This window comes from Petromyzon marinus, chromosome 16 (assembly GCF_048934315.1).
Source record: "Petromyzon marinus isolate PM22_M1 ecotype Great Lakes invasive population chromosome 16, UKy_Petmar_22M1.pri1.0, whole genome shotgun sequence".
NCBI classification, from domain to species: domain Eukaryota; kingdom Metazoa; phylum Chordata; class Hyperoartia; order Petromyzontiformes; family Petromyzontidae; genus Petromyzon; species Petromyzon marinus.
In genome coordinates, this window is record NC_133682.1 from 7,635,330 (window position 1) to 7,663,270 (window position 27,941).

A 27,941-nucleotide genomic window follows, 5' to 3' on the forward strand; every position below is an offset into this window, starting at 1 on the left:
TGGACAGTTATTTTCACATTCGGCTGCACACAGTTCACCAGTGATTGAACACGCACACCCGGTCTCACCTGGGCATCCTGGACAGCCCAGGGCCCACCTGAAGGTTGTGTATCGTGTAGTTCAGGGGCCCCTCGCCTCGTGCGTCCCCCTTGACAGGCAACCCTGCCTGTTGGTAGTCGTTCATGGTTTCATAGCTCTGACCACAGACGAGTGGAGCGATTCCTCTCGCCGCAGAGGCCACATTTGCCTGGCTCTGAGAGATGTGTAGCTTGCATGAGCAGGCAGGTACCAGGGTTGCGGGCTCCATGCTCACCGCCCCAGCGGAATTAAGGTGTCTCAGGGTAGAGAGGCCGAAATGCACATTGAAAGGCGACTCTCGCTGCATGCGGAGCACCTCGTTTGGTGCCGGGGCATAAAAACCGACCGAAGGAACGGCGGAGGACAACGATGAAGATGTTAAGCAGGACGGTGTCACTGCGCGCCCAACGTCGCGTGGCAGAAATGGCGCGTACGATGACATCGCCACCGCAGTCGCCGTAGACTCCCTGCGAGCTGCCGAGGAGACCGGTACGAAGGCAGACACCTCCGAGTCGTATGATAAGTGTTTTGCTTGGAGGTGGGTGCAGGTGGTGGAGCCCGGAATGGGCCTTGCCTTGTAAGGCATGGGATGCGAGTGCCAACGCGATGGCTCTGCTTCCATCGTGGGATTCATCGTCTGATGAATAATTGGTCTTGGCTGAATTACTGTGAGAAAACATGAACAATGTTATTCATCTTGACTTAAAGCTTTCGTAACTGCAGGAATTCATATTCTTTGGGTCTTTCGGTAAAGTCACGTAGATAGGTTCAAAAAAATAAAATAAACAAAAAACGACGTTTGGATCACAACACAAGCGACCGTCACTTGTGTTGTAGTTTTTTGTTTATTTTATTTTTTTAACCTATGTGACTTTACCGAAAGAATGTTATTCATGGCTGATAGAAAATTTGTGAACATCAAAACGCAGGTACTCTAAAAGCCAGTTTGCTTTGTTTGCGTTTAAAAGGACTCTGCATGGATGAGGTCCAGTGAGCAGTTGCATAAACACCACATTATTTTGTCTTATATATGTACAGCTCTTTTGTCAATCCACTGCTGGATAAACGCCTGCCCATGCCGTGCAGGTCACGTGGTTTGTTTAATCATACTTCACATTGCTAGTTGGTAAAGGTGGAGGGCATCTAATTGAGAGCATAGTACAATACGAGATTATTTTTTCCTCTCTGGCCTCTGCTGCACAAGTTTGATGTTTTTGTTCTTCTAAATACCGATTTAAATTACAAAGAATATCCCAAAAGACGATTTATGCAACCGGCCAGAAGATTAGACGGCAGTTTTATTTGGTCAATAAAATCTCAGTGATCACTTACGCTTGATGCTGGTTGGTTTGTAGACGTCTCTGTGAGAGGGCGGTGGAGCCATTGAAGTGTGGGTAATTGGTGGCTCAGGCAGCAATACCACAGGACCACCACACAAACTGCAAAACACATCGTTCGTGATTGCAGGATTAATGAATTTTCCATAAATAAGGGAGTCCAGTTTACCACGGGAATCCAATTTACCATGGAAATCCAGTTTAAAGATTACTTCATGACATTATTCATATGCATTGTGGATCTTGAAATATATTTGTTCACCAAATTCGAAAAACATGCCGACCCTTGGTATAGGGGGTGGGAGTGGTAATGCAGTGGTTATCACACTGTGCTATGAACTCGGTGGCTTGAAGAAGTCGATTCCCAACCACGGATAACATTGATGGCGAGCAAAATCTCTCCCATTTCTGGGCACCACTTTACAAACCCACACCAGTCATCATTAGTGAAGTTTGGTAAAACATGACTGATAAGGTGTTGGGAGGCCTTCATCCACCAGTGTATGAACAATGGGATGTAATTATTTCCAACATGCATAGTCCAAATATGCTAATTGTATGCAACGACCAACTATTGCAAAAGGATTCTACAGTGGGAGCTACAAACAACATTTTTACTGTATTGTGGTACGTAACGATGAGGCCTTCATCTAGCAGTTGATTGTGGATGAAATCAGTTCTCACGTTCAATATACATAGTATCATACGAGTAAGAATCATTACTTTCTACTTGTCTGCAGTATGTGCTCTAAATTGCTTTAGAATCCTATGTAATCGGCATACATTTACCACAATAGCTAAACAATTATTCATAATTCTTGAATCCAAATCGTGACGATTCATCAGATCAAGGAGGTTGCAGATGACGAATTGTTGAAATGTGTAACATATTCGGACAATAAAAACAAAAGTCACTGCCCAAGACTATGTTAATGCAGATGTTTTCAGTTATAAGGCAGTGTTAATGATACTTGTGCAGTGTTTCCATCAGCAGAGTTGGCACCTGTCCCGTTTCTCCCAGGATATTTCTCCATTTGAGACAGTTTTATTCGGGAATCTGCAAGTCTTCCCAGGATATTAAAAGTCCTATTTCTTTGTCAGTTGTGTAATAATGCACCGCTCATGACAAAACATTCACATGTAGTTCTCCTGTCTTCTAGTATTAAAATAGTTTCTTATCATATTGGCCCAATTTTTTTGTACCACAGGAGGTGGCAACCATCGTCTTCAGCCTCTGAATATAGCACGAATGCTGGGACTTGATCTCTTTGAATGGGACGTTGAGCACAGAGTGGCAGGTTGAGCGATTAGTTTGGGTTACGTTGTTTTATAATGACCTTTGAGTCTCGTGACTTGGCCTCGCGTCCATCTCATCACCAGGTTGAGCTCCTCCAGGAAACTGCTTGCTGGGTTTCTCTGCCCTAGAGACAAGACGATGGACTGCCATACAATTTAGATTTTTCATGGCATTGCTATAAACTATACCGATACGGTCAACTCTCAATTATCCATGAGCGGATTGTCTGGGTTGCAGATTAATCATGCTTGTGTGAAAAAAAAAACAAGATTTGTACTCCTTCTACATGTGTTGGCAGTTGTGTTGGAAGAAAATCGTTGGACATCACGCTAAACAACATGTGACGCAAAATAAAAACTTTTTTAACTCTTATTACTACTACTTCTCAATGATGATTCAATGGCCATGAGACTGAGATATTGAAAAGTAAATGTTATATATATAAAAAACACGACGCATTCATTAAACCACACATTATACACAAGCTCATTAGAAAATAATTTTCTCCATCACAATCAGCTTATCGTTTGAATGAATGCAACTGCCATCATCATTGAATAATTATTTACTGCAAAACACAAATGGATAAACACTGGAGAAAATCACAAGCATATGTTTTAGTCCATCAGCTTATTGCCTTTCCAAATCCATGAGCGTTTTTTTTCAGCAAGGAATCTCTGCATTGGTTTCAACCTTCTGGGTCTCACCAGCAGAATCCAGCTTGTTAGGCACATGCTTGCCAAGTATGCCAGAGGTTATTGGCAAAAGTGCCTCTATCAGAGTGATGGAGTCCTTGTCAATGCAAAAAAAGCAACACTTTATTGTAATTAAACTAATTATACGTTGTCGTGTAGCATTCCTGACAGAGCGATGATCATGATGGCAAATGCACGGACGGAGAGTTAACTGTTTGGTTCTGTTCAGTAAAGTCACGTAGGTAAAAAATAAAACAAAAATCACGACGTTTCGGCCACAACACAAGTGGCCTTCATCAGGTGAAGGGACCGTGGTGTCACGAAGACAGCGTAGGAATTAAGAAAGTCAAGCCAGGTCGCGTCCTTTAAGCTGTGTGGGAATAAACCAAACGCTTTGACAAAGGAATTAGCACAAAGTGCAGATATAGCACCGAACACGGGGGGAGGGGGAGGGGAGTTTACAAACGTTGTTTCGAAGGGAAATAAGCTGCTATGAAAGTTTGGTATATCACTACTTGGATAAATATACTGTACCATTGAAAATTAGTTTAATGTTTGGTATGATTTAGAACATCTTTCCAATGATTGCTTAACTTGAAACCATCTTCTCGGTTGAAATTGTGTCTGTGTTTGTAAATCTGAATTGCCTCGTGGACAAATCTCTGATGATAACCTAAAGGTTTGCAAAGGACCTTGGTATCGGAGAACGCTATATCGTGATCACCCACAGCGTTGTAAAGTCACCTACGTGACTTACCTACGTGACTTTACCGAATAGAACTAAAGAGTATGGATCCTTGCAGTCACGAAAGCTTCAAATCTAAAAAGGACCTTCCATAATAGTTTTTTTTGGGTTAGATCGTGTAAGTATAAATGTGTCGTTAAACTCGCCACCACCCGACACAGCCAATTAGTAAGGTTTGTCATGTAAACAGAACATGCCAATTCATTCGCGGGTTTAACGACACATATTTACGCGATCCAACCCAAAAAAAAACGATATTACAGATGACATTGGTCACGAAAGCCTACTACGTGTCAAAACAAAAAGGACCTTGATGGCAGGGCCGGCTGCAGTGCGTGAATGCTCTTGGGCCACAGGTCCTTTTGTGCCTTTGGCAGCTTGCTCACCCGGTGGTAGTTCTTATTGCTCTGCAGGTAATCAGCAAACTGCAGATAACCATTAGCAAACGGCGGAAAATAAATGTTTACGATATTGCGACACAATCCATCTATAAACCTCAGGACATCATCATTACCACTTAATATTCCTATCGCGCGCACCCCCCAATAGAGTGCATCTTGAGGCGTCCTAAGGCAGGCGACCTCCGGTGGCAGCTGTCCCTGCGAGGCTCAAGGTAAATGCAGCACCGGCCAGAAAGTTGCCACTAGGCGGAATGCTGCTATGTGGCTTTGCAATTAAGTAATTTGCGAGTAATTTAAGATCACAGAGTACAAATGGGCTCAAAAACACATATCGCAATACGCAAGAAACAAAAATACTAAAATCTGATATTTTGTACGATATCAACTGTTGACGCTAGTGTTGTTAGTGAGCACCCATTAAGTCAGCATGGCAAAAATGCACATCATTTTATGCGGAGTTGACCTATATGTTGGTCTGGGAAATATGTTAAAGTGCATTTTCAAGGAAACTACCCCAAATGCACTTCCTGAATTGTCAATGGCGGAGCCAGGATTTTCAGGTAGGGGGGGCAACCCCTCCAGCAATGAAAAATGATAGAGGAGTTGTGAGTAAGTAAGGAGTTGTTAGTGAGTAAGGAGTTGTTAATGAGTAAGGACTTGACCCTTGATTTTTATTCGACTTGTGTGCAGCGATGGCGCAGCCATCGATCGATGGTCGAATTCGAACCGCGTGGTGTGATCGGCATCGCGCTCGCTGAAGGTGAATGCCTTCAGGGAAGTCGTCTACTGTATACGCAACTTCGCACAATTCTAAGTCACTTATAACCGCTTTGCCGTTACTTATTGCCAATTATGGACTCAGACTATTGTCCTATCATCTCATAGAGTCCCTGGCACATAATAATATGCTACACAGTGGCAGTGGGGGGGTCGCAAAATGCCGATTTATTACTAATAAACCCCAATGATCTGATCGAAATTAGGGATTTCTATCGGAAAATTGGGGCGGCACGTGCCACCCCACCCCCCCCCATTCGTCTAAATGTAACACTAGCATACGATTTACATAAACTTCAAACAATCGATTCTTACACTCCCAATTCACGTACAGTATCGCGAGCAGAATAATCTTTTTCAATTCGAACAACATATGCATCGTTAAACGTCGAATTCTCAAGTGTCGGCAGGGCCCGCCTCTGACAGCTTGGCTGCAGACCAGCGATATCCATTGCCGTCAAGTGATGGGCCCATCGAGTGCGAGGCCCCCAAACCACCACTTCTACGACTTCACGGGGAACATCCAGGGACAGGAGAAGGTTTCCTCATACATCATGTCACTCTATTCCAATGATGAAGGCTCTATCCTCCTGAAAATGCACGTGCACTAAACGACTGTGGATGGTTTCCCTGGTTGTGTTGTGAAGGACTGCACTTCCGATTCGCACGGTTGGCTACATACGGTGCGAAAGAAGTTCAACATGCTTCTGTACAGAAGGAAGCCGTGCGTGTGCGTGCGGCAGTGTGTGCGTGCATGGGCAAGCGTGTGCGGCACCTGCTGCATGTGCTGGGCCGAGACCAGGGGTAGGACAAGGTGCAAGTAGGAGACGGCGGCTTCCAACACAGAGGCCATATCGGGTCTCTTTCTGGGGTTCAGAGGCAGCAGGCTGTTCATGTTGAGGCAGCAATGCTTGATTCGCCCCCTTCAGCCAAAGTGAGAAATCGGGTGTTTTGAACTAATTTGGCATAACCTGCTCTCAGAACGAACATGTCACGTAAATCACAACAAGACTGACACGCAACAAAATCACTCTTTGAGAACATCTGAATAAACGCTACAAGAGTGAGGGACAACAGGAGTGATAACTGTAAAATGGTAAGTGGCGGAGGAGAGGGCATGGCAACACCGGAGAGGGTGGAGAGAACCACACCGAGGAACGGCGCAGGAAAAGCAAGGCCAAGTACAGGCAGACGAAGCAACCGGTGCCCAACAAGTCCCAGGGGGATGGGGTCCCCCACCATCGAGTCGCAGGGGGCCACCAGGGTGGCACAAACATCTCCCAGGGCAGCCTCAGGCGGGTCAAGAGTACTTCTTAGTGTTAGGTGAGAGTATTCACCCATCAATAAATCACATTGTGTGCCTCTTACCAGTGCAATCAACTGTCCACACTCCTCCCAGTATACACAAATGGAAGGACACGGCGTCCAAGCGCAAGAGGTCTCCAAATGTATTTATAAATGAACCTCTGATTAGCACGGTTGGCTACGTACGATGCGAAAAAAGTTCAACATACATACTGTACATTCTTGTGCATACACGCAAAGCAGCACTGCTTAGTACTGGACATCTGTGAAAAACTGGATATCTGTGTCGAAATAACTTTATAGCAGATCGGATTCCTCCAGTATAAATATTCTGATTCTGAACCCCCACGTGACCATGCCCCACATAACCACCGCAGTTCCACGAATTGGCTAGACATACCCCCAGTGGTTGCACATACCGCAGGTGGGGAACCGCTGGTCCAGGAACACCACAGGTGCTACTCACCTGCGTTGGCGCTCCTTCACCGAGTGCCTGACCAGGGCAGTGCTGTGCTTGCAGTATGCCCGCACTACCAGATCAGCCCGAGCTTTCTCCAGCACAACCTGGGTCTGTCCAGAATCCTGAACACCACCACCTTCCTTCGTGGCCTTGCAAACCCCTTCCAAGCTTGGCTGTTGTGGAGTTGTCATTCTGAGTGCAGTGTTTATGTTCCATTTTGGGTTTTTGTTTTTCATGTACGTGTTATACGTGTGTACAGAGAGAGGCAGACGACAAAATAGGCATGTAAGGATTCGGTGACGATGTGGTGTCATAAAGCAATTTAAGAATGGATATTTTCTTACATTTGCATTTTCTGGTTTGTGTTGTTCATCTGATATGTTACAACTCATTTTCAGTCTAGTTTATTATTTTAACCCCAAAATTTCACTTGCATACAATATAAATTAAAGAATATGTTCTTATATACAATTAATGTATAATGGCAATGAGAATCAGTATTAAAAGGAGCTATTCAAAGCATCATGCACATTAAAAAAAATCTTCAAATAATATCTTGTGGAGAAATAGCAACATTTGACAATATGATAGTATGTTTTGACATTCAGTCAAATAAACAATGCAGAGGGAGGACAGATAAGCACGTTTGGAATGGCATTCAAACTTTGCCCCAGATATTGGTGAACACAAAGGTGTTACCTTATCGATTTGTTATCCGTGGAGTTGCCTTGGCTGGGGCCAGTGTTTTGGATAGCCGGAGGGATTTGCTGGAAGCTATCCCATAGCGCAAGCGAGGTCCACTTTGTGAGGATCCTCTGTATTGCCTGCTGCGTTAATGGACACTCAACGGTGTCATCAATGCCGAATGCAGACAAATTCTCTGATGAGACAACAAACACACTCTCGTCAGATAACCAAGTAAACATTTCTCTATATACGGTACTATTATTGCTTTCTTATCATACACTGAAAACTGTTTTGTCTCTCCATATTAAATGTCCAACCTGTACAATTTGACCTTTGAACTGCAATAATTGGTGTCTTCTCGTTTATCTTGCTGTCATATCTGAAAAACAGCAACTTGAAAATCACCACAAACTCAAAAACAACAAAATAAATTTTAGGACCACATTTAAAAATCGTGCCAGAACAACCACAAAAATTTACAATTCATTAAAATATTTTCCAGGCTTTCCCATCTCTACCTAAAACAATCCCCAAATATCATAAACCACAGGCCCAGTACATTGCATTTATATAATCAGCAATTCCACAAGGACCAGTATAATTCCTCAGAAAATGCATTTCCACAAATAACATGAATTTGGCCCCAAACTTAATCGGCTCACACCTTGGTTAAATAAAGGACACAAAGCTTTCGGCCGCTGCTCTGCGATAACCCAGGCTTGGTGCCAATATTGCGATAGCAACGTGACCAGGTCAGTGCACCCCACTCCCTATTAAGTTTTCTATTTCAATGTCACACGGTACAACATTCCCGTAACCCCAGAATGCTTTGTCTGTCCTTGAGCCCAGGACACTTTGCTTCTCCCGATGCTGTCCCACGCGCCGGCTCGCCCCGGTGCCCGCGGTGACCTGACGAAGCAGGACACGTGGAGCGCGGCGTGGCGCGCCTGTCCCCGCGACGCCAGCTCCAGCAGCAGCAGAGCGAAGGGGTGGCGGGCGCACAGTTGCGGTGCTCCCAGAGCCTCGCTCCACTCCAGCCGAGGCGACTGCGTCCCGAGCGGCAGCGCGTTCTGCACGCGCCACGCCACCTCCTGACACCACCCGAGTCTGCCCACCATCAGCAGGCACGCCTGCGCACACGCGCGTAATTCGCGGGCTCAAGACAAGATATTCGGTTGTATTTTTTGGCACCCGTGGTAGCATAACTTTAGCGAGTTACAATTTTTTTTCGTGACAAAATCTGTGAATTGTGTGATAACTGTTTGGGTTATCATATAATTCACGATTCTAAGCTGTATAAATACATGTGTATTGCTACCTTAGGTGGCATCAATTTCTGTTCTGGCCCATGGGACTAACACACAGTCCATTCGGTTATTCTGCCTACATTGAAGGCTCGGTCTACAAAAACCTCATTTGTCTCATCCACAATGTGTTCAACCACCAGACTGAAGGCAAAAAGACGCTTTTCGTTCCGCTTCTTCCCTTGCCCTGCTGCCACAGAAATTATCTCCCAATGTCTCGTCTCCCAGGTTATATATCTGGAGTGGGTTAAATTCAGGCGCACACTGGACTTTGGAGGCAACACTATTATCTAAACACAACGGGTAAGTCTTAACATTAACAGGTTAACGACATAGGGTAGTAACCACCGTTCCTAACCGAGCTAACACACGGGGATACTACATCACTGGACCCGAGACCGAGGATCGTAGATGGTGGCTTCATTCCAGAGTTGACTCAGCAGAAGAGCCCAGAAGAGCCCCCAGCTCTGGGTCCACACCCCGCTTATAAACCACTCCGGCGTGTCCGCCTCCGCCCCAGGCCACGCCCCCCTTCCCGATCCTTCGGGAAGGGGGGCGTGTCCGGCTCCGCCCCAGGCCACGCCCCCCTTCCCGATCCTTCGGGAAGGCCCGAGCCCCCCAACCACGTGACCCCCCCCCCCTGGGGCCCCTTGCCCCCCTTTATCCGGTCACGTGTCCTGTTGGGTTCACGCAGAGTGTCACGGCCCGACACGACCCCCGTGACACCCGCCTACAGCCCCCATACCGAGCCAACACAGCAGTGTCGTTCTACTACACTACATATGTTGAACTTCTTTCGCACCGTCTTGCTCCCATCCACTGGCCACTAGGGGTTGCAACCAACTCCTCGGATTCATGATAGGTAGGGAGGAGCGGGGGGCAAGACCGTTTCCGTCATTCTGTCCCAAACAGATCTGGATGAAATTAAGCCCTGGATGTAACTTCAGGAAGCGCTTTCAAGTGGCTGGGTTACAAATGAGTCAGCGATGCTGCCGTTGCCTTGGGCAGTAGTGCAACAAGGACAATTAACACAGCCATCGTTAACACTGCGGCCTTGAAAGGAACAAATACAGGGTGCTTCAAAATGTTTTAACACTTCTGAGAATGTGCGATAATACCACAATGTCCCTCCGGGCTTTGGAGACCACCTGGAGAAGATTCCAGGCGTGTGTTGACAACGATGGCGAACAAGTGGAGCTTTTATCATACATTTGTTATCATGTTAGTGCATTATCCGTTTTTTTGCCATTACCAATAGTCCCATTTAAGCACCCTGTATAATTGGTCACGTTCGGTCAACACTGTAGTCCTTAAATGTACGTTATATGAAGGAGGAGCCAATAATGTGTTTAGTTGTGTTATTACACAGAAACTTACAAATTCATGTCCCATTAAAGTGAGAAAATGGCCTCTTTAATTAAACTGAACCCCCAAGTTGCGCCGCTTTGCGACGGTGCAAGATACATCCTTTACCACAAAGTACACTTTTGTAATTAATAAACGTAAACATTAAATTGAATACTGTGTAGCACGGAATACCACTTGCATTACAAACTCAAGTTTGCCAAGATGCATTTACATTATCGTACAAAACACATTACTGCATTGCACAACACCACATTTTTCGTAAAATTATACTGTACGTACATTTACATCTATAGAATAATCTTAAGATTTATCTGAATTTATGAAAATTACAACAACAAAAAAACACTTCACATAATTTGTATCCTTTGACTAAAATTGTTTAAACCATGTAAATATGGAAATGTTTATTTAGGGTTCATTGCTTTTCATCTTATGCGATAAAATTTTCATCTGAATCACATTTCCACTACGCCTTAACGCAGCACAAAGCTCACATGAGCACACTACGGTCAGCGCTGATATAATGGCGATGCAGTTTTATTACCAATATCTCGAGTACTTGAAATGCCTCATGGATTTAGAGGGAAAGACTCCATAATAAAAGGTCTTCTTCGGGTTAGATTGCGTTAATATGCGTGTGCCGTTAACCCACCACCACACGACACAGCCAATTAATGAGTTTTGTCACGCAAACAAAACGTGCCAATTAGTTACCGCTTCAGCACAACGTTGTGTTGGGAGAGTAAATCCACACGATTTTGAGTACAATTCTAATTTGAGTACGGTACATCCACACGTGTAAAAATGTTGTGGATTTACTCTTCAACACACCGGGATGTGCTGAAGTGGTCACAAATTGGCACGTTTTGTTTACGCGACAAACCCTATCGGCAAATGTCGGGTGGTGGTGGTGGGTGAACCGACACATTTAGATTTACCGCACCTCCCAATACAGCGAGTGCATCTTAAGGCATCCTCAAAGCAGACAACCCCTGACGGCAGCCGTCCCTGCGAGGCTCAAGGTGAACGCAGCACCGACCAAACAAAATCCCATCTACACAGATAAATAACTTCCACCGCCGTTAACAACGGCGTTTAAATGCCACCCCCCACCCACCCCGGTCCACGTGCTCGCAACGCACGCGTGCAAGTCGCAGCTCGAACCCGGACCCAGTGTTCAGCGACAAACTCCTGCAAACAAAGGCGGCACGCCTGTTTGGTTTGCAGATACGCGTGCCGCTTTTTGCTCCCATTTAAAACGAACCATCCAAAAGGCCACAAAACTCACGTCCGTGGCCCCAGCTGCACGCGAAGAGGTCGCGTTGACGTCACTGGAGGCCGTGCTCATGACTACCTCTTCTTCGCTGCGTGTTGGGGAGGAGGAGGAGGGGGGGGTGGTCGTCTTCTTTTTGCACAGGGCGCACTGGCGTCTCACGTGTGTCGTGCAGTTCGGTGCTGATATGATGGCACCGACAACCGTGTGCCGTCTTTCTGTGCTGGCACAGAGAGAGAGGGTGGGGCACGTGCCTTGTGCTCGCATGTAATTGGGACACGTGCCCCCGTCTAAATAAGCAGACGAGAAACCGCCCTCTGTTGCAGGTGCTGTCGGCACAGGTGCTTCATCTTCAGGTGATTTGGTTCGTGCTCTTATCTACAGAGGTGCCCCCATTCTGTACAAATTACGTTCGAGCAGTCGCTCCATGTTATTCCACCGTTACGGTTGAACATAATGCTGTGCCAACACAGGTGGAGTTTTGCAGGTGCTTTATTTACAGGGAAATATTTCAGTCGATTATTTATGACACTTCACTTGGAATTGCTTTAGTGATATATCTTTGTTTACTTGATATTGCAAACCTCTGTTTATTTTTTTCTGTACCTTAGATTTGTAACTTGTGCTATGATGAATCTGGAAGTAACCTACCAGATACGATTTGCGCTGCAGGGATTTTATATTTAGCTTTGGTATTTAACGTTCATTTCTAGTTGAATTATTTTCAAACCCTTGTGTGTTTTGTTCCGATTGCTTTTACGTCTTCTTTGCTTTGTTCTGGCTTTTGTCCTTTTGGTGACCCAGGTCACCCTTGCAAATTAGATTCAACCTGGTCTCTTTGGGTTCTCACCTGGTTAAATAAAATACTGCATACTGGAACTTAATTGTCCACGAGTGTAATTACACATAAACATACATAAATACAAGCACAGGTGTATACACACATTCAGTGATTCACATATATACGCACCATTCTAGCCATACACACCTAGTGCTTAATTCACCTGGCTCTCCACATGAAAGATATACGCAACACATTTTATTCAATACGATTTCTCCTGAATAATAAATTAAGTACTTTGGTGTGCATGAACAGATTACAAGTGTTCACCACCTTCTGTAAGTACCATTGCCTTATGACTGTAAAATACAAAGCAAACAAGTTTGGGCAAATCTGCCTTTTTATTGACAAGTGAGACGTTTTATCGATAGCAAGGTCCAGGTCATTGGTTTGAAATTTCACCGTTCGGGTAGGCTTAAGTATACCGTATAGGGGGTGGAACAAACATTAAATACACAGCCCTCTACTGTGTCCTTGCAGCATCTTGAGATGCGGTCATTTAAATACAGTGCATCCAAATTGTATTGCAATGCAAAAACACAACACTTAAATACTTCAACGTCAAATTAAAACTTACAATGGATTTAAACACTCGCAATTCAGTGATTTAACAAAATACCAAACGGTACACCACGTGCTCCAGATGCAGGGCACTCTGGAGTGAGGCCCTTCACCTCACACCCCCCCGCCAGATTCCACCCCTCAGCTGGCACATTGAAGGTGCCAGGTGCAGCGGATTTGTATCTGCCAATTACAATAAAGCCAGCATAGTCGATTGTTATGAAGGGTGGCTTCGGTCCTGCAATCCATGCTCACCCTGGCTAGCCTTGCAATGAGAACCGACTGCAAGAATGAAGCCTTGCTTGACCGGTGTATTGAATTGGTAAGAGCATGGCCCCTGCAATATTGCCACGAAATGTAAATGTATGTAATTGTACACAACCTTTCACTAATGGAGATGCTCCACAGGCTAACACTGCTGTAAGAAAAGCACGCACAACTGACTTTCCATGGTATAGGGGTCCTTCTATAGTCCAGTGATTCCTTAACTTTCTGGACCATTAATAACTTACCTTGAATTTACTAATTTAAATAATTGTTCAATGAAAGTAAATGAAATACATGGTGTTTTTTTTTTAAAGATAAAGGTATCTGCAAAAGTTCTGCAGACCACTTCCTACAGCCTTGCGGATTGTGAGTGGTCCATGGTCCAGAGGTTTGGGAACCGCTCTTCTATACAATTCTAGTTTTAAAAGTGTTATTTAAAGAGGGACTTTAACTAATGCGCACCAATCTCAGAAAATACGTAATCAATTGTACATATAACTTAAGTATGCAGGTTTGATAACTCAAAATGCTGTCCTATTTTGCACTTTTAAACAAGTGTCCGTTATATTTTTTAAGCCACAACAAATTGATATGACTACATCAGTGTATTAAAACTTTAAAAAACATAAATGTAAACTGTATTTATGTAATATATTTAACAAACGTGAATATAACCAGATAAACCTGTGCAATGGCACAATGAACATTTTCATTATTTGTCCTATACATGTTGCTATGCAGTACAAATCACCCAACGTTACAAAATGTTCTTAACTGTTACTGACATCACACATGGGCAGGCGTGTGCACAGCACACAACGGGTCTGACATTCAGCAAATGATGGGAACATCGTGTCAGGACGGAACATTTATAGCCACAAGCTGCCACGTCCAGATCCTCTACAGAATAACGGGGGACTGGAATTTTCCCAGTTTCGGCAGCTGATCCCCGTGTGGGCGTCTCCTTGTGGGACCTTGTTGGGCCTCTGAAGTTGTCTGCTGCCGATGTTGCTGCTGCGTCGTCACGCCATGTGCTCTGCTGTGAATGACAAACAATGGTTAATTTCTGTGCTGCAAGGCCATCGTGATGGATATGAATTTGTGCGTGTCATTTACGTTACATGAGTATGGAAATATTCACTGGAAATTGGGGAGAGTTTAACCCAGTCATGGACTTAGTTGATTATTATTTTGAGGTAAGGCATTTTAAAAACATAATTTCTCATGTAGAATGAGTCAAAGTAAATATCCATCTTTGTTCCTTGTGATGTTATAGATGTATAAATGAGAGTAATCAATGCCACATGTCTAACATTTGTAACAATGCTTCATACCACTGGTATGTTTGAGTGAGGGTAGAAACCTCCAGTGGACAATACAGATGCTGCAACTACATCTGTCCAGCTGCAAGTCTCCGAATATTTACCAGCTCTCAGACACATGATCCAACTCTAGGTTCAGTGCAGGTGCTGGAGACAAAGCAATCTCTAGCCATGAGCTCTGCATTATAAGCTGTCGTAGGGCAGGAACAAGCCAGCAGGCAGTGTGTCTGCAATAGAGCTGTGAGCGTTCTCACCGTGGCAGAGCCCCCGCTGGCAGCTGAGGGAGCCATGTCCCTCTAGAGTCGGTTGGTTCATGGTCAACTTCTTGAGAAGGCCGCCCTTTTCTACAGCAAAGAGGAAAAAAATATGGTCCAAGTGTAAGTATTTCATTACTTTTGGAAAGAAAAACATATGCTTGCTAATAAGGTATGATAGCAAGTAAGCTGTTTACCTATCTATGGATATAAGTTTTTCTATGTTAGCCCCTTGTATGCTTGGCTTTCCTCCAGGCTCTCTGTATTTCACACACACACACTCAACTGGCTAATCATAGCTAGGAGTTGAGACTTTCCTGGGTAAAGCCCAGAGTATATTCATAACTTTTCATATAACTTCATGAAAATATAATATTGAGCCCTTGTTCATCCACTGCTGGATGAAGTCCTCCACACACTGTGTAAGTCAGGGAAGTAATTTGACCATATTTCACGAACGTGGTCAGTGCACATTGTTGAAAGGAGTGCCCAGAACCAGTTAAGATATCACTATTCACTGATGTTAGCCATTGACAGGAATTAGTTTGCCGGGTTCATTGCACAATAAAATAAACATCACACCACCCCTTTCACCCGTGTAAACTTATCAAATGTCAATTAGATGACACTATATTACAAGCATCTTTTATTGGGTCAACAAGCATAAGTAAGTAAGACTGCAGCTCATAAAGCGCTGATCTAAAGGAACTATTTAGGCATGTATTAATGGTATACGAGTGGCAACATCACATCTGCATTGCGTACCGTTTGAAACGTTCAAGGTCATGTGGTCCTGTTGCTGGTTTCACCTTCTTTTGCCTTGTCGAAATGTCCAACGTCTTTCCCCAACAGCCAACCATGACAGAGAAAGAACAAGACGCAGGCATGCGTTGGCACCACCTCGCATTTCCAATAAGTTCACAATCACCTCTGGCTATTGCCACTAATGTAGAAAGTGAATTAACTTAAACTGGTACTGTATTGAACACATGCACGCACTTACCTCGCCCAACTGGTTGAGTACTTCTCTCTTTTCATTTATTACCTTGTGGTATGCCTAGGACATAATATAAGCAGATTGTAACGGACAACATTACATTTTACCCGACACCGTCATTCTGTTAAGAATCTTGTGACAACATAATACTGACGTCAGTTTACAAGTGTTGTTTTGCCTCAAAATATTTGCAAAAGTGAAGCACTGTTATTAGCTGTCATCAATTGAGACATGATATAAATTTCAAATATTTATTTCATTCACTTGCAGAGCATGCCACTTGTGTGTATTTGGTATTCAGGGAATTTGTGTTTTTTCCTACCTACAATCAACATGGGGGCATCTTCAAGATCAATTAAACTCTTCGAGTAATTTTAATTACGCAGTTAAACCATCATTGACGAGCTGTTTTTGTATAATAATTCGACCCTTGATATGCAATTAAATTTTAAATCTAAATTGTAAACTAATTTCTTTAGAACTAATATTTGTGTTTAGTTTTTTTGTCCTTCCCCCGCGACATACGTAGGTGAAAAACCTAACGGACACGTAACAGTCCTGAACCACTGAAAAGGAATCGGCATAATATCGCATTCATCAGAGAGCAATATAAAATAATTTGTTCCTCTTGTGTAACCCCTTGTACATGGTCTTTTACCTTTGCCTCCTGTGCAATGCGCCACTCATAATCCACTAGCGTCTCTTGCAGACTCTGCCGCTCCTCCTCCTTCTTCCAAAGCAGCTGCTTCAGGCTTTCCTGATTGTCAAGACAGCAAAGTTGTCACATTAGCACAGCATTAAACCTCTTAAAATGTACTCAACACAGCACTTGCGTCAGCAGTTTATACCAATGCAAGATGAAAATATCTCAATAACGCACATTAACTACTATTTACAGTCTACATACAATATTATCTATGTCAACAAATGTATAACTAACATGGATGGAAAATCCAATAATGTACAATACTGCAACCTATAAAACCACGTGATAAAGATGTATCCATTTGCAAAGAACAAGTATAGGTGACAAGGTCAACAATTTTAGAATACAGTACATCATTATTTACAGCTGCTACTTCATATCTGCTGTTGTGTGTAGAGATGAGGCAGTGTTGCTACAGTGCCCTCTATTTGACAGCAAGTCAAACTGAATAAGCAGAGAAGTCACACTTACCTTCGACTGCTGATTATATCCCTGCATGACATTCATCCTCTCTGCAACAACATACATTTTTCATTTTAAACCAGCAATGAGGCCATACCACAAGAATGTTCAATCCCTGCCGTTTATATAAATTGTACATTAAGAAGAGTTTTTTTTTTTAAAGCATCCAGTTAGAAGCACGCTCGTGCACATTACCCGCTGGTTGCAGGGTATACTCACATTTTTCTCATCCATCCCCAGACAATCCCACTGAACTTAGCCCACCAACTCTAAAATTATTTCCAACACCCCCCTTACCTCACCCAAGACTGTAATCAAATTCAGAAACTCAAGACAATCCATTAAATGTTTTACTCATTGCTAAGGATGTCACACTGCACTTTGAGAGTCAGAGAAATCTGTTTTCACTCTAGTCAGCAGAGGACTGTGTTCGTTTCAATTACTGTACTTGAATAGGCAAAGGTCAAAATGTCTAATCCCATTAATGCCACAACACTGGTCTTGCAGGATCCTGAACATCGTACAAGTACCAAAGGGAGATGGAACCTTGGGTAATCATTGCACTAACAGAGATCGATGAGCCTTCAGTAGTGTGCTTTACCACCACACCACAACATGATAACTGCTTTTTGTGTTTAGTTTATTGTCCTTCCCCGGAACTTCCGATTAGCACGGTTGGCTACGTACGGTGCGAAAGCAGTTTAATGTAATACAGTCCATACATACATGACCAGACCAAAACCAATTTTATTTTACCAAGTAAGGCCCACTGAGCTATATAGCTTTTTTTTAGAAGCGATCTGGCCACAAATGACAGCTCAACAAAGAGACTTATCTTTATCACATGGACATTTATAGCAGGAAAATACTCTAAAATGCTTTTTTCTTAATATGGAGGGAAAAACCGGAAGACCCGGAGAAGAATCTATGCGACCACGGGGCGAGTGACATGTAAACTTCCAATTTACAGGCGTCAGGGTTCGGATCGAACCCACCGACCTCCTGTATACCAGGCGAGAGAATTAACATCTCGCCACCGAGACACATGGAAGAAATGCGTATTGAGCCACGGTGGCCTGGCAGCACCTCTCAGGGTGTCGCGGCCCTCCTTCACTTTCGTCCTCATCTCTTCCAGCTGCAGCCTCAGCCGCTCGTTGAGCTCTCGCTGCGTCTCGTACCGTGTCCGCCACTCACACCCTGCCGGGAATTGTCTCACATCAGTGTCTGCCGTGGAAAGGCTTGCGGCTCAAGGCAGCTGTGCTTGGATATTTTGAGAGATGATGGAGGGTTAAATGTGTCCCACTCCACTAAGTGATCTATTGTACATTCTTAATGCGTGGATCCATCGTACATAATAAGACATTTGTAACATAGGATATACATCTAACAGCATGGAGGGCACACACTAGATAATTCTGTTTACAGTACATGTGGGTTCGAATCCAGGTAGCAGCCCATGAGTAAGCAAGGTTCTCAAGTGTATCGAGTTAATGGGTACAGTAACTACACATGTAAATATATTTAATTTTTAATTTGCACACACTGTAATTTGGTTAAATTCCAGCTCGATTGGGCTGTCATTCGACAAGCTCATGGATTGTGGAAAAGTGCGCCACCTCCTGTGGAAAGGATACAAGGTCTACTTAAAGGATTCTTCATAAGTACTCCAGGATATAATAACGAGTTTTGATATATATTGTTTTCTCCCCAGAATTAACTATTATGTATAACAGCACAATTTTAATAAATTGAGAAAACGGCCATTATATAAACATTTAACGTTTGACTTTTACTTTATAGCATGAAATGTATAGAATTATATAGTATCCACCAGCAATTGACGACCCCAAATAAATATAAACTTTCAAGTTAATTTTGTTAAGCCAGATGAGAACTCAAGAGACCAGGATATACAGTAGTTTCAGTTGCAAAAGTTATTTGGGGAATTAGTCTGCCAGTATGGGGCGATGGTTGCTATGTGTAATCCCTGTTGATTAATTTGCAGTGTCATTTTTTTACTTGGCAAATTTAGACCCTGTATGTATGTTGAACTTCTTTTACATGGTACATAGCCAACCGTGCTAATCGGCACACGATGGCCTGATGTCAAGGATTTCTTAAGGTCCAAAGACTGCCTCACTGTTCATGGAGACAAACAAAGATTCTGATTCTGAATTCAATATTCACCTTCCTCCTCCACCTGTCCCAGCCTCTTCTCCATCTCAATGGCCGTCTTTTGCAACTCCTTAATGGAAATCTCCAACATCATCCTGACCACACACGCACGCATACGGACAGACAAATGGAAAACAAACATTTACTGCTTTTTGTGTTTAGTTTGTTGTCCTTCCCCTGCACCTCCGATTAGCATGGTTGGCTACGTACGGTGCGAACGATGTTCAACATATGTACAACAAATTCATCCGAGTGGAGTCATTGTTCAACAGCAACGCTTATGGTGAGCGTGCATGGAAGTGATGCTTAGAGAAGGGATTGTACAAACATCCATAATACAGGTCTTTTAGTGGGTTAGATCGCGTAAATATGTGTCGTTAAACCCGCCACCACCCGACACATCCAATTAGTAAGGTTTGTCATGTAAACAGAACATGAAAATTCGTTACTAGTACAGCACACCGGTGTGTTGGAGAGCATAGCCACAACATTTACAATCTGAGTACGACGTTTCGCCAGTAATTACAACTAGCTTCGTCAGGCGACATTGTACAAACAAAACGTTCCCAATGTCTTTCAGACCACCGATGTCCACTGACAAAAGGACTGCGTTACACTTTTAAACTTAGTTGGAAGGTATTTTTAAATATTCAGGTCGCTTCTGAAAAATAAGTTAATAGCTCAGTGGGCTTTACCTGGAAAGATAATTTATTTGTATTTGATATATTTTTTAAAGTGATTTGTTTACCTTCCCGAAACTTTGCACTCCTGTCGTGTTTGTGTATTGTTTGTTGTTGTAACGTTCTGACCCGCCCCTACTGGACATCTGTGAAAAAGAGCTTTATAGCTCATCGGATTCCAACAGTATCAATAACTATTACGTCTAGTAATAGGTGTTCCCCTTTTTTCTGTCAACAAAACTGAAACTTTTTCACGAGGCATCATGTCTGCATTAACCACAATATTTGTGGTCAGAATGCAAACAAACACACACACTGATAATGCAGACATGATGCCTTACATAAAAAAAATCAGTTTTGTTGCCAGAAAAAAGGGGAAAACCTATTCTTATATTTTGGTACTGGCATGATGTAGATGCTCAACCCGAGCTCTCATTACTCTGATAGTGCCATTGTCTTTGTGCTGTTCGCCTTTTGGCGTCCTCTGATCTAACACTGTTTGAGACTAGGCTCGAAAGAAAACTGTCTCTGGTGTGGACCAATCAGTTTCAAAGACAATGCATATATTCATATTCTTAGCTCTTTCGGTAAAGTCACGTTGAAGGAAAGCAATATTTTATTATTTTATTGTTTCCCTTCAACGTGACTTTACCGAAAGAGCAAAGAATATGAATTACTGCAGTCACGAAAGCTTTAAATCAAAATTTAATGCATATATTATCAGTGTTTTTTTTGTTTGCATTCTGACCACAGGTATTGTGTATAATGCAGACATGATGCCTTGTAAAAAGGTTTCAGTTTTGTTTCCAGAGAGAAAAAAGGGAAAACTTATTCTTGTATTTTTGGTACTGGCAAAGGAGGGTCCCGTGAAATATTACGTCTGTTCGAACGTGAATCGATTCCTACAATTCGTTTTAGATTCCAACTCCATAAGAAAACGTTGAACGGAATCGATAGCATTAATCGCTAACTTGCGAATTCGATTCGTGCAGCTGATGACGACTAACATCGCGATACAGAAATTGCTTCTGGTCCAGAACCGAATCCGTCGCCCTTTATTCGCCCCCACCCCGGCCCCAACGACGCCTCGCAAGCCCTCGGGGCTCGCCGCAGACTCACAACTCACTTCATCTGCCGCTGCTGCGCGATCTCGGCCCCGAGACTCTTCCGCTCCTCCTCGGGCTCCGATCCCGACGCCTCCATTCTCGCCCTCCTCGCTTCCGGCTTCCCGCGTCTCTATGGCAACCTACGTCACGCGGCCATGCCCCTCCCCCCGCCGCGCATGCGCACTTAGCGACGGACGCCATTTTGTTACTCGTTCCCGCCAATTTGTTTTCGTACACAAACCTCACCCCTCTCCCTCCCCCTTCCTATCGCTCATCCAATACGTGAAGTTTTTTGTTCTTATTCTATCGCGCTAATTCGTTTCTTTACGCGGTTTTCGTTGAGTCGTTTGCATCGTTACGAAACGCGCTATGGACGAAAGCTCGACACCCAAGTACAAAAAGGATTACCAGCGGATTCAGGAGCTCTTGGGTCAGCGCATTGTCAATGTATTATAGTTCAGTTCTGTTTTGACATACAACTTTCGTGACTGCAGGAATTTATGTTCTTGGTTCTTTCGGCAAAGTCACGATCGCAACACAAGCGGTCTTCATCAGGCGGAAAGAAAAGAGGGGGCAAGCCTCCAAATGCAACTGCTTATAAGGGCTTTCAAAGTGCACAGCTTTGCTCCACTTTGAAAGTAATTCCTGCAGTCACGAAATCTTCAAATCAAGTTTGAAAGCCCTTATAAACAGTTGTATTTGGAGGCTTTCCCCCTCTTTGTTTCTCCGCCTGATGAAGACCGCTTGTGTTGTGATCGAAACGTCGTTGGTTTTTTGCTTTTATTTGTAATTTATTTCATTTTTATTTTCTATCTACGTGACTTTACCGAATGAACCAAGAACATAGTTCAGTTCTGTTTTATTGTTATTAAAGTTACTACACTTTTGTGCTTGGCTTTCCTCGAGCCCGACACTTGTAAGCTGAACACACTGCGAAGGGTGCAAATCACAGACCGTAATTTATGCGGGTCGATAAAACCAAGTACCATTTCGTGGAAAGTGAAACTACAGCGATTGTCTGGATAAGTATTGTTACATGTCCTGGTCTCGCCATGGTAATGCCGTATAACTTTTCCTGCGAGATTATGACCGCAGGCTCCTTTCAGAAGACAACGCGTTGATTTGTGTCTGAATCGGTACTAGCCGGTCTGTTGGAAAAGGAAGGACATTTAAAGTACATTGACAAACCCCTAATTTAAGTCGTTATATTTAACGTAAGTTCAGTGGCGGCACTCGAGGCCTATATTTGAAGCGTTTGTTATCGTGAAAGAAACTTCAAGCTGGTGTCTGACCGCGAAACTAGGCTTAAGTTCATTTAGTTTAACCGGGTAAGAACGCCACATAGAATACCAGAACAATCTCATTTGTGAAAGTGACCTGGGTCACCAATATACCATACCGTAGGTTCATATTAGGGCTGAACGATTTGGGGAAAATATCCAATTGCAATTTTTCTGACATTTCGATTTGATTTGCGATACAAAATTAAGTCAAGCTTCAGTTCAATATTCACTGTGTAATATATTTTAAACATCTATTACGCAGCTCCTGCACGTGAGCTGACTTTCGTTGCTCCATCTGGGTCGTCATTCACGAGGTTTGCAAAACGAGTTACAAAGAAGCAGGTTGTGTAAATGTTGCTCAAGGGCCTTCTGCCCCTTTGTGTTCCGTATCACAGTGACGCTTAAAGAAGAAGCAATGGAGATCCAGAAGCATCACCAGGCGATTTTGCAGTACCACTCTTCTCTGAAGGAGCTCAATACTAGCTTCCTAGAGGTAAGAGTATGTAATGTCATGCGTGTATTAAATGGTGTTTACATGTGCATGGACACGCACATTAAGTTGAAATTGTGGCGTCAGACCACTAAAGCAATTTTGAGTCGGTCTAACCAAATTCTGGGTGAAGGCCTTCTGTTGTTATTCCCCATCATGGTCTGTAGATGTACCGTATAGTATGTAGCCAAAAGCAACTGTGCTAGATGTAGTGTTTGTAACGCGGCGCTGCACGTGTGTTCTTCTGCAGACGCAGCAAAGGTTGGCGAGAGTGGCTGCCGTTCGCCCCAAAAGCTCCAACCAATACAGCTTTGCGTAGCATGGCTGGCTGTCAGAAACCAGTCCATCCATGTTGCAGAGTTCAGCAATGATGCTTAAGCCGTATTTCAAGGCTCTATCTCGGGTGCATGGAACAACATTTTAAGTTAAGATAGCCAAGGGGTGTATTAATAAGACTTGAAGGGGCACCTCTCATAGCATACCATTTCAAAAGATGACAGTTGTACCCATTGGCTCCTTTTTGCTACCTCCATGCCAAGTGTGTTTTAATGTCTTCGTTGGGTTTGCTGACACAAATGTACACACTTCAGGATTTAAATAAGAAACGGAAAAAAACTAAGTTCTTTTAAATGTGTACATAGGTGTATATTTCAGAAATTAGGCTTCAAATTCTGGCCACTGTATGCTATATTGGCATCGCTGTAATGATGCACCTACTTGAGTAGCAGTGACATTACGAGTACAATGATGATGCACTTGACCGAGTGTTTATTCTCACTAATAAAGCTTTATATGTGTTACACAGCAGAATTTACAGGACTGTATCTAAAAGCTACACGTTTTTTAGGCTGTATCTTAATAGTAGTTTCCAGACCATTTATACTGGTTATATATCAGAATCTTTATTTAGACTGGAGGAATCCGATAAGCTATGATGCTATTTTTTTTCAGACGTCCAGTATTGTACAAAAAGAACATTCTGATAGGCTGGAGACCACGTGCCATTTGGACAATTAGCATATGTATAAAATCCCAACCCCTAAACCCTATTTGAAAATTACAGAACTGGCATTCTTTAATTTTATCAGCGGAATGCAAAATAAGCTAAATTTCGAAAGGACTACTAAGTGATGAACCAAGGAAAGTCTGACTGGAAGGTTGGATTCAAATCTGTGGGAAGTGCCAGACTCATCTTTTCCTTAATCTGCAGGGACAAGACTCCCTAAATATGGCAGTGCTAGAAGGTGTTGTAGACTAATTCTGTATTTAGAAATGTATGCAATTAATGAATGATAAATATATTATCGTTCTGTATGCTGTTGTATAATGGTGGTTATTGCACTTGCTTAAAAAAAAAAATGTTACATTGGAATCAAGTTACTGTGAATATTAAGTGCCTGTATGTATTTTAATGGAGGTGGGTTTGTCTTGCATATACACGAAACCTATGGTAGGAAATATTTTCAGTATCCTTCAAAGTCCTTCCTTGCACCACAGTAGTTGGTCCAGGATGTGTAGTTCATTAATATACATAACTAACCTTGTTTACAATGAAAGACTGACAATTTAAAACATCCCAAAATACTGTAGGTTACCATTACTGATTGGTCATATTGATCAGTAAGCATTCCATTTGTTGTATCACCTTTATTTAGGATTCAGTACAATATACGAAAACCATCTTTTCGAGATGATTTCTTTACAAGGCAAAATTTACAATGTGGTTAAATGGCAACACACGTCTTTGTCAACTTGTCTTTCATTAGAACTTGTGTAAGTGACTTTGAATGTGCTGCACATACAGGCAGATTGTAAATCTGCATGCTTCAATATCCAAGTGCCTGTGTATTCACACCAGGTGTCTGTCAGTGTGTGCATGCATGTCTGCCCTTGAACTCTGAAACGATTCCATACTCTTAATGGGATGCCTTGGGTGAGGGGGCAATAGCTTGTGCGTCTACTTCAGCCTGCGTTAGCGCTGGCCCAATGAAACGCCAGCCCTCCCGGTGGCCGACCTTTGCGAGCACGCCCAGAGATCCCAATGTAACGCAGCCCATAGACGCCACGCTGAAACTGTGGGCTGCAACAACACAACAGAAAACGTCTTTTGCACGAAATAGGTTCACATAAATATCGCAAAACATTTTATAAAATACACAGGGATGACTGCAAATACAAAGGGAAAATGGGACACATTTGATTGGTGTACCCAGTGCCATGCCTCATGCTCTCAGGACTTGCACCCATCCACAAACTCACCTCGGGCGCCCAAAGCCAGGCCAGCGCTGCAGCCTCCGACAAAGTGATTGAAAGCGTTGTCAGGCTCGTTCAGGACCTGAGCGCTGAGGCACGTGCCCACGCTGAAGATGGCACCAAGGGCGGCTGAGTATACAAACACGCACCACAGTACATACTATGCATCTCGTGCTTAACCTAATTAAGAGTCGGCATCTGACACGAGATCTGATTCTTGTATTTTGTCATTTTTTCTTATTTTCTCAATTAGCCTTATATCACAGCATAACATTCACATTTCACTTGTATAAATAAAACAAGCAGTTCATGCACAATTTAGTGCAACGTATCAATAATGTAAGAATTTACTTCAAAGGGTATTTTGTTAACACCTTATATTTATGTTCATTCAAATACCCCACATGACCTGCTACATAACTCCGCATGACAAACCAAGCTCGTGTGCTAAAGACTCATAATAAAGACTGGTTGACTGTGGCATATGAGGTAAGGGAGTAACTGAGGGAAAACGTCTTTGTACGTTTTATATGCAATCACAATCAGACGGTATCATGCATGGTGTGCGCACGAACCTATCCCGGCGGTTCCTGCCCCAAACCGCATCAGTGAACCCGCCGTGGTCGTGGACTCGAAAGCGGAGAGGTAATACGCTGTGCCAAGCGCACCTGGAAGACATTCACATTTCACACTTGACTGAATGGAACATTACGACAAAAGTTAAGCGATATCACAACTTCGTTCTATCCATTCAATTGCACAGTACACAAACTTGGGCACTTCCAAGAAGAACAGTGGAAGTAGCTAAAACATATACTAATAAATAATGGAATTGATCTGGAGCTTTTTAAGGAATACGGACATTAAAAATAAAAATAGTGATTTTTTTTGGACAGAAGATTGTCTGGAACTGGGAATCCCACTCCCACAAGCGGATTGGCTTAGAGCCCGTGCCAAGCGAAGTCGGAAGTTGGCCATGAGCGGGCTGTGAGCGCACACCGACCTGTTTGTGTCGCCAAGGCATAAAGTCAACATCAACAGTGAAATTAGCAGTATGTCAAGCCCGATGATCAAATGTGTTTTCTGTTAATGTCAATATTCATTCGCAATCGTCAGTCTCAGTGGAAGTGTGACTGAATAAAAAATGTTATTGTCCTTTCACCAAGTCCTAATCTGTTTATCTCTACGGGAAGTCACGAACCAGTCATCACAATTCCACACTCATATAGAGGTCACCAATTATAACCAATGCCGACTTCCCACTAAGTGGTGCGATATCATCATGTATTTCTTATTGTATAGACTCCATAAAGTTGACAATTGCCTCAAGACACTAAATTGACCCAGGGTGGGTTAATTAAATCGACAACTCAAGAGTGGCAGTCCTGTTGCTTCAATGAGCCACATACCGGGAATAGAAACGTTAAGCTACGACTAAAATGTATACAACAATGTTTAAACAAAAGGCCGGTGGCACTGGCAAATGAAGGATCGACTCACAATCGAAGAGTAAAAGTCAACATTTTGTTGGAAGCGGCTCATCATCTCTGTGTTCAGTGAAATGCCACGCCATCGTGTAGTAAGTAATGAGTGGCTGTCCTGTGGAATGGACTGTCCTAGGCCATAGGAATGTCACTTCCAAAGTAGCATCACCAACGGAGATGAGCGTTGCCCCGGCCCTTGGGCATGGAGACACTTTGATTTTCAGTTTCTCCGAAAAAATGCAGTATACAATCTCAAACTATTGCCCCAGCAAATGGAATAAAACAAATTACCATCTGTTATTAACAGTCTTGCAATTAAAACATTGCAAACTAATGTTTGAATTAATGGCTCTCTTCACAACGAAGTGAACAAAATAGTTGTTTTGCAGCTGGAGCCTGCACATGACAAAGTTAACATTGGGAAACATTTTGACACTAACAACAACACGATTCCATGAAGAGCAGCGGACAGGGTTATAAGGGGTTGCCTTCTGCAAAGGGATAGTAGAAGATGTGACCCGTTGCAGAGAGCCTTTAAAACGCGCACACATAAAACAGCTCATTTACATGTAGTGCCTAAGGTTGAGTGTCCTGGCCCTGTCCGTTACGGGCTTGACATTTCGTGAATAATCAAACAAATACTACCGAGTTATCACTGCTCGGCGAGCTCTACTGGGTCCCTGTGCGAGCCCACGAGTATGTGAGACCATGGGGTCTCTGCGCGAGTGCACGGGCATCTATGCAAGTCTGTTGTTTTCTGCGAGTCTTGAGTATCTAGGCAAGTCAATGGGTCCACTCACTGTTGTCTTTGGTTTCTGTGCGAGTCTACGTGTCTTCTAAGTTCCGTGTTCGGACAGCTGCCCCGCTGGGGATTCCCTCTGCTTGACTGCCCCGTCAGGACAATGGCATGGTTTGAGAATTAAAAAAAAAATGCAAGCAAGAGCAGGGAATGAGAAGGGGGCCCTCCCTCCATCATCACAAACGCGGTCAATGGGACGGACCCCAAGGGCGCCCCGCGGCCTCCTTCAGCCGCGCCGACCACTCACCCGCGATGGCGCCCATTTTCGTCGCCTCCACGGTCTTCTGCAGAGGGTCGGCGTTGTCCGCCTTATCCCAGAACCCCATCGTCGATCGGTCTCCAGCCGCCGCCGCTGCTGGGTTTTTTTGTTGTTGCCGCGGAGAAGCGAAGGGAGGTGTGGTGGTGGTGTGGGGGGGTGGGAGTCGAGTCGAGACGCCTTCGCTTGCGAGCGGCGGAGCTCGGTCCGGGCACTCTCGCACTAAGGTCAAGGCGCCTCGCAGCAAGCCGCGCCGCGATTGGTCCAAGCCGGAGCCC

The 27,941-nt window shown here is 43.6% G+C and overlaps 3 protein-coding genes across 10 annotated transcripts in view; all 3 read right to left on the reverse strand.

Moving 5' to 3' along the window:
• Positions 1–12,751, reverse strand: part of SOHLH2 (spermatogenesis and oogenesis specific basic helix-loop-helix 2) — a 17,333-nt gene extending 4,582 nt beyond the window's left edge. Inside the window, exons 1-10 of one of the 6 annotated variants that reach the window (XM_032955342.2) lie at positions 11,743–12,751; positions 8,692–8,912; positions 8,100–8,161; positions 7,795–7,975; positions 7,102–7,287; positions 6,106–6,253; positions 4,462–4,577; positions 2,753–2,836; positions 1,411–1,517; positions 69–744 (exon numbers count right to left, since the gene is read on the reverse strand). In XM_032955342.2, coding sequence (XP_032811233.2) covers positions 69–744; positions 1,411–1,517; positions 2,753–2,836; positions 4,462–4,577; positions 6,106–6,253; positions 7,102–7,287; positions 7,795–7,975; positions 8,100–8,161; positions 8,692–8,912; positions 11,743–11,994 — 2,033 coding nt within the window. In that variant the 5' untranslated portion in view covers positions 11,995–12,751. The other 5 variants (XM_076067466.1, XM_076067468.1, XM_032955343.2 and 2 more) reach the window with 5 other exon arrangements.
• Positions 12,752–12,886: 135 nt separating this feature from the next.
• Positions 12,887–21,264, reverse strand: CCDC169 (coiled-coil domain containing 169). 3 transcript variants are annotated; one of them, XM_032955346.2, is made up of 9 exons: positions 21,119–21,264; positions 19,325–19,407; positions 18,224–18,334; positions 17,147–17,187; positions 16,628–16,726; positions 15,976–16,029; positions 15,738–15,811; positions 14,973–15,062; positions 12,887–14,432 (listed from the first exon to the last, which is right to left on the reverse strand). In XM_032955346.2, the coding sequence occupies exons 1-9, from the start codon at positions 21,193–21,195 to the stop codon at positions 14,297–14,299; spliced, it is 765 nt and encodes a 254-aa protein (XP_032811237.2). In that variant the 5' UTR covers positions 21,196–21,264; the 3' UTR covers positions 12,887–14,296. The 3 variants fall into 3 exon arrangements, with proteins under 3 accessions (XP_032811237.2, XP_032811236.2, XP_032811238.2); XM_032955345.2 differs by having other exon boundaries at positions 12,887–14,435; XM_032955347.2 differs by lacking the exon at positions 18,224–18,334 and having other exon boundaries at positions 12,887–14,435.
• Positions 21,265–24,503: 3,239 nt separating this feature from the next.
• Positions 24,504–27,922, reverse strand: NDUFA11 (NADH:ubiquinone oxidoreductase subunit A11). Its single transcript, XM_032955348.2, has 4 exons — positions 27,655–27,922; positions 25,700–25,792; positions 25,131–25,253; positions 24,504–24,951 (listed from the first exon to the last, which is right to left on the reverse strand). The coding sequence occupies exons 1-4, from the start codon at positions 27,731–27,733 to the stop codon at positions 24,788–24,790; spliced, it is 459 nt and encodes a 152-aa protein (XP_032811239.1). The 5' UTR covers positions 27,734–27,922; the 3' UTR covers positions 24,504–24,787.
• Positions 27,923–27,941: the final 19 nt, after the last annotated feature.

Bases quoted from the DNA above. Each gene is read 5' to 3' on its own strand.
- CCDC169 (XM_032955345.2), bottom strand. From the start codon at position 21,195: ATGGAGGCGTCGGGATCGGAGCCCGAGGAGGAGCGGAAGAGTCTCGGG. The intron at 16,727-17,146 runs GTAAGTGTGACT...CTTGACAATCAG, and splicing joins GATATAATCAGCAGTCGAAG to GAAAGCCTGAAGCAGCTGCT. The intron at 16,030-16,627 runs GTAAAAGACCAT...ATTATGTCCTAG, and splicing joins GCATTGCACAGGAGGCAAAG to GCATACCACAAGGTAATAAA.
- NDUFA11 (XM_032955348.2), bottom strand. From the start codon at position 27,733: ATGGGGTTCTGGGATAAGGCGGACAACGCCGACCCTCTGCAGAAGACC. The intron at 25,793-27,654 runs GTGAGTGGTCGG...AATGTCTTCCAG, and splicing joins GAAAATGGGCGCCATCGCGG to GTGCGCTTGGCACAGCGTAT. The intron at 25,254-25,699 runs GTTCGTGCGCAC...TTGTATACTCAG, and splicing joins GGCAGGAACCGCCGGGATAG to CCGCCCTTGGTGCCATCTTC.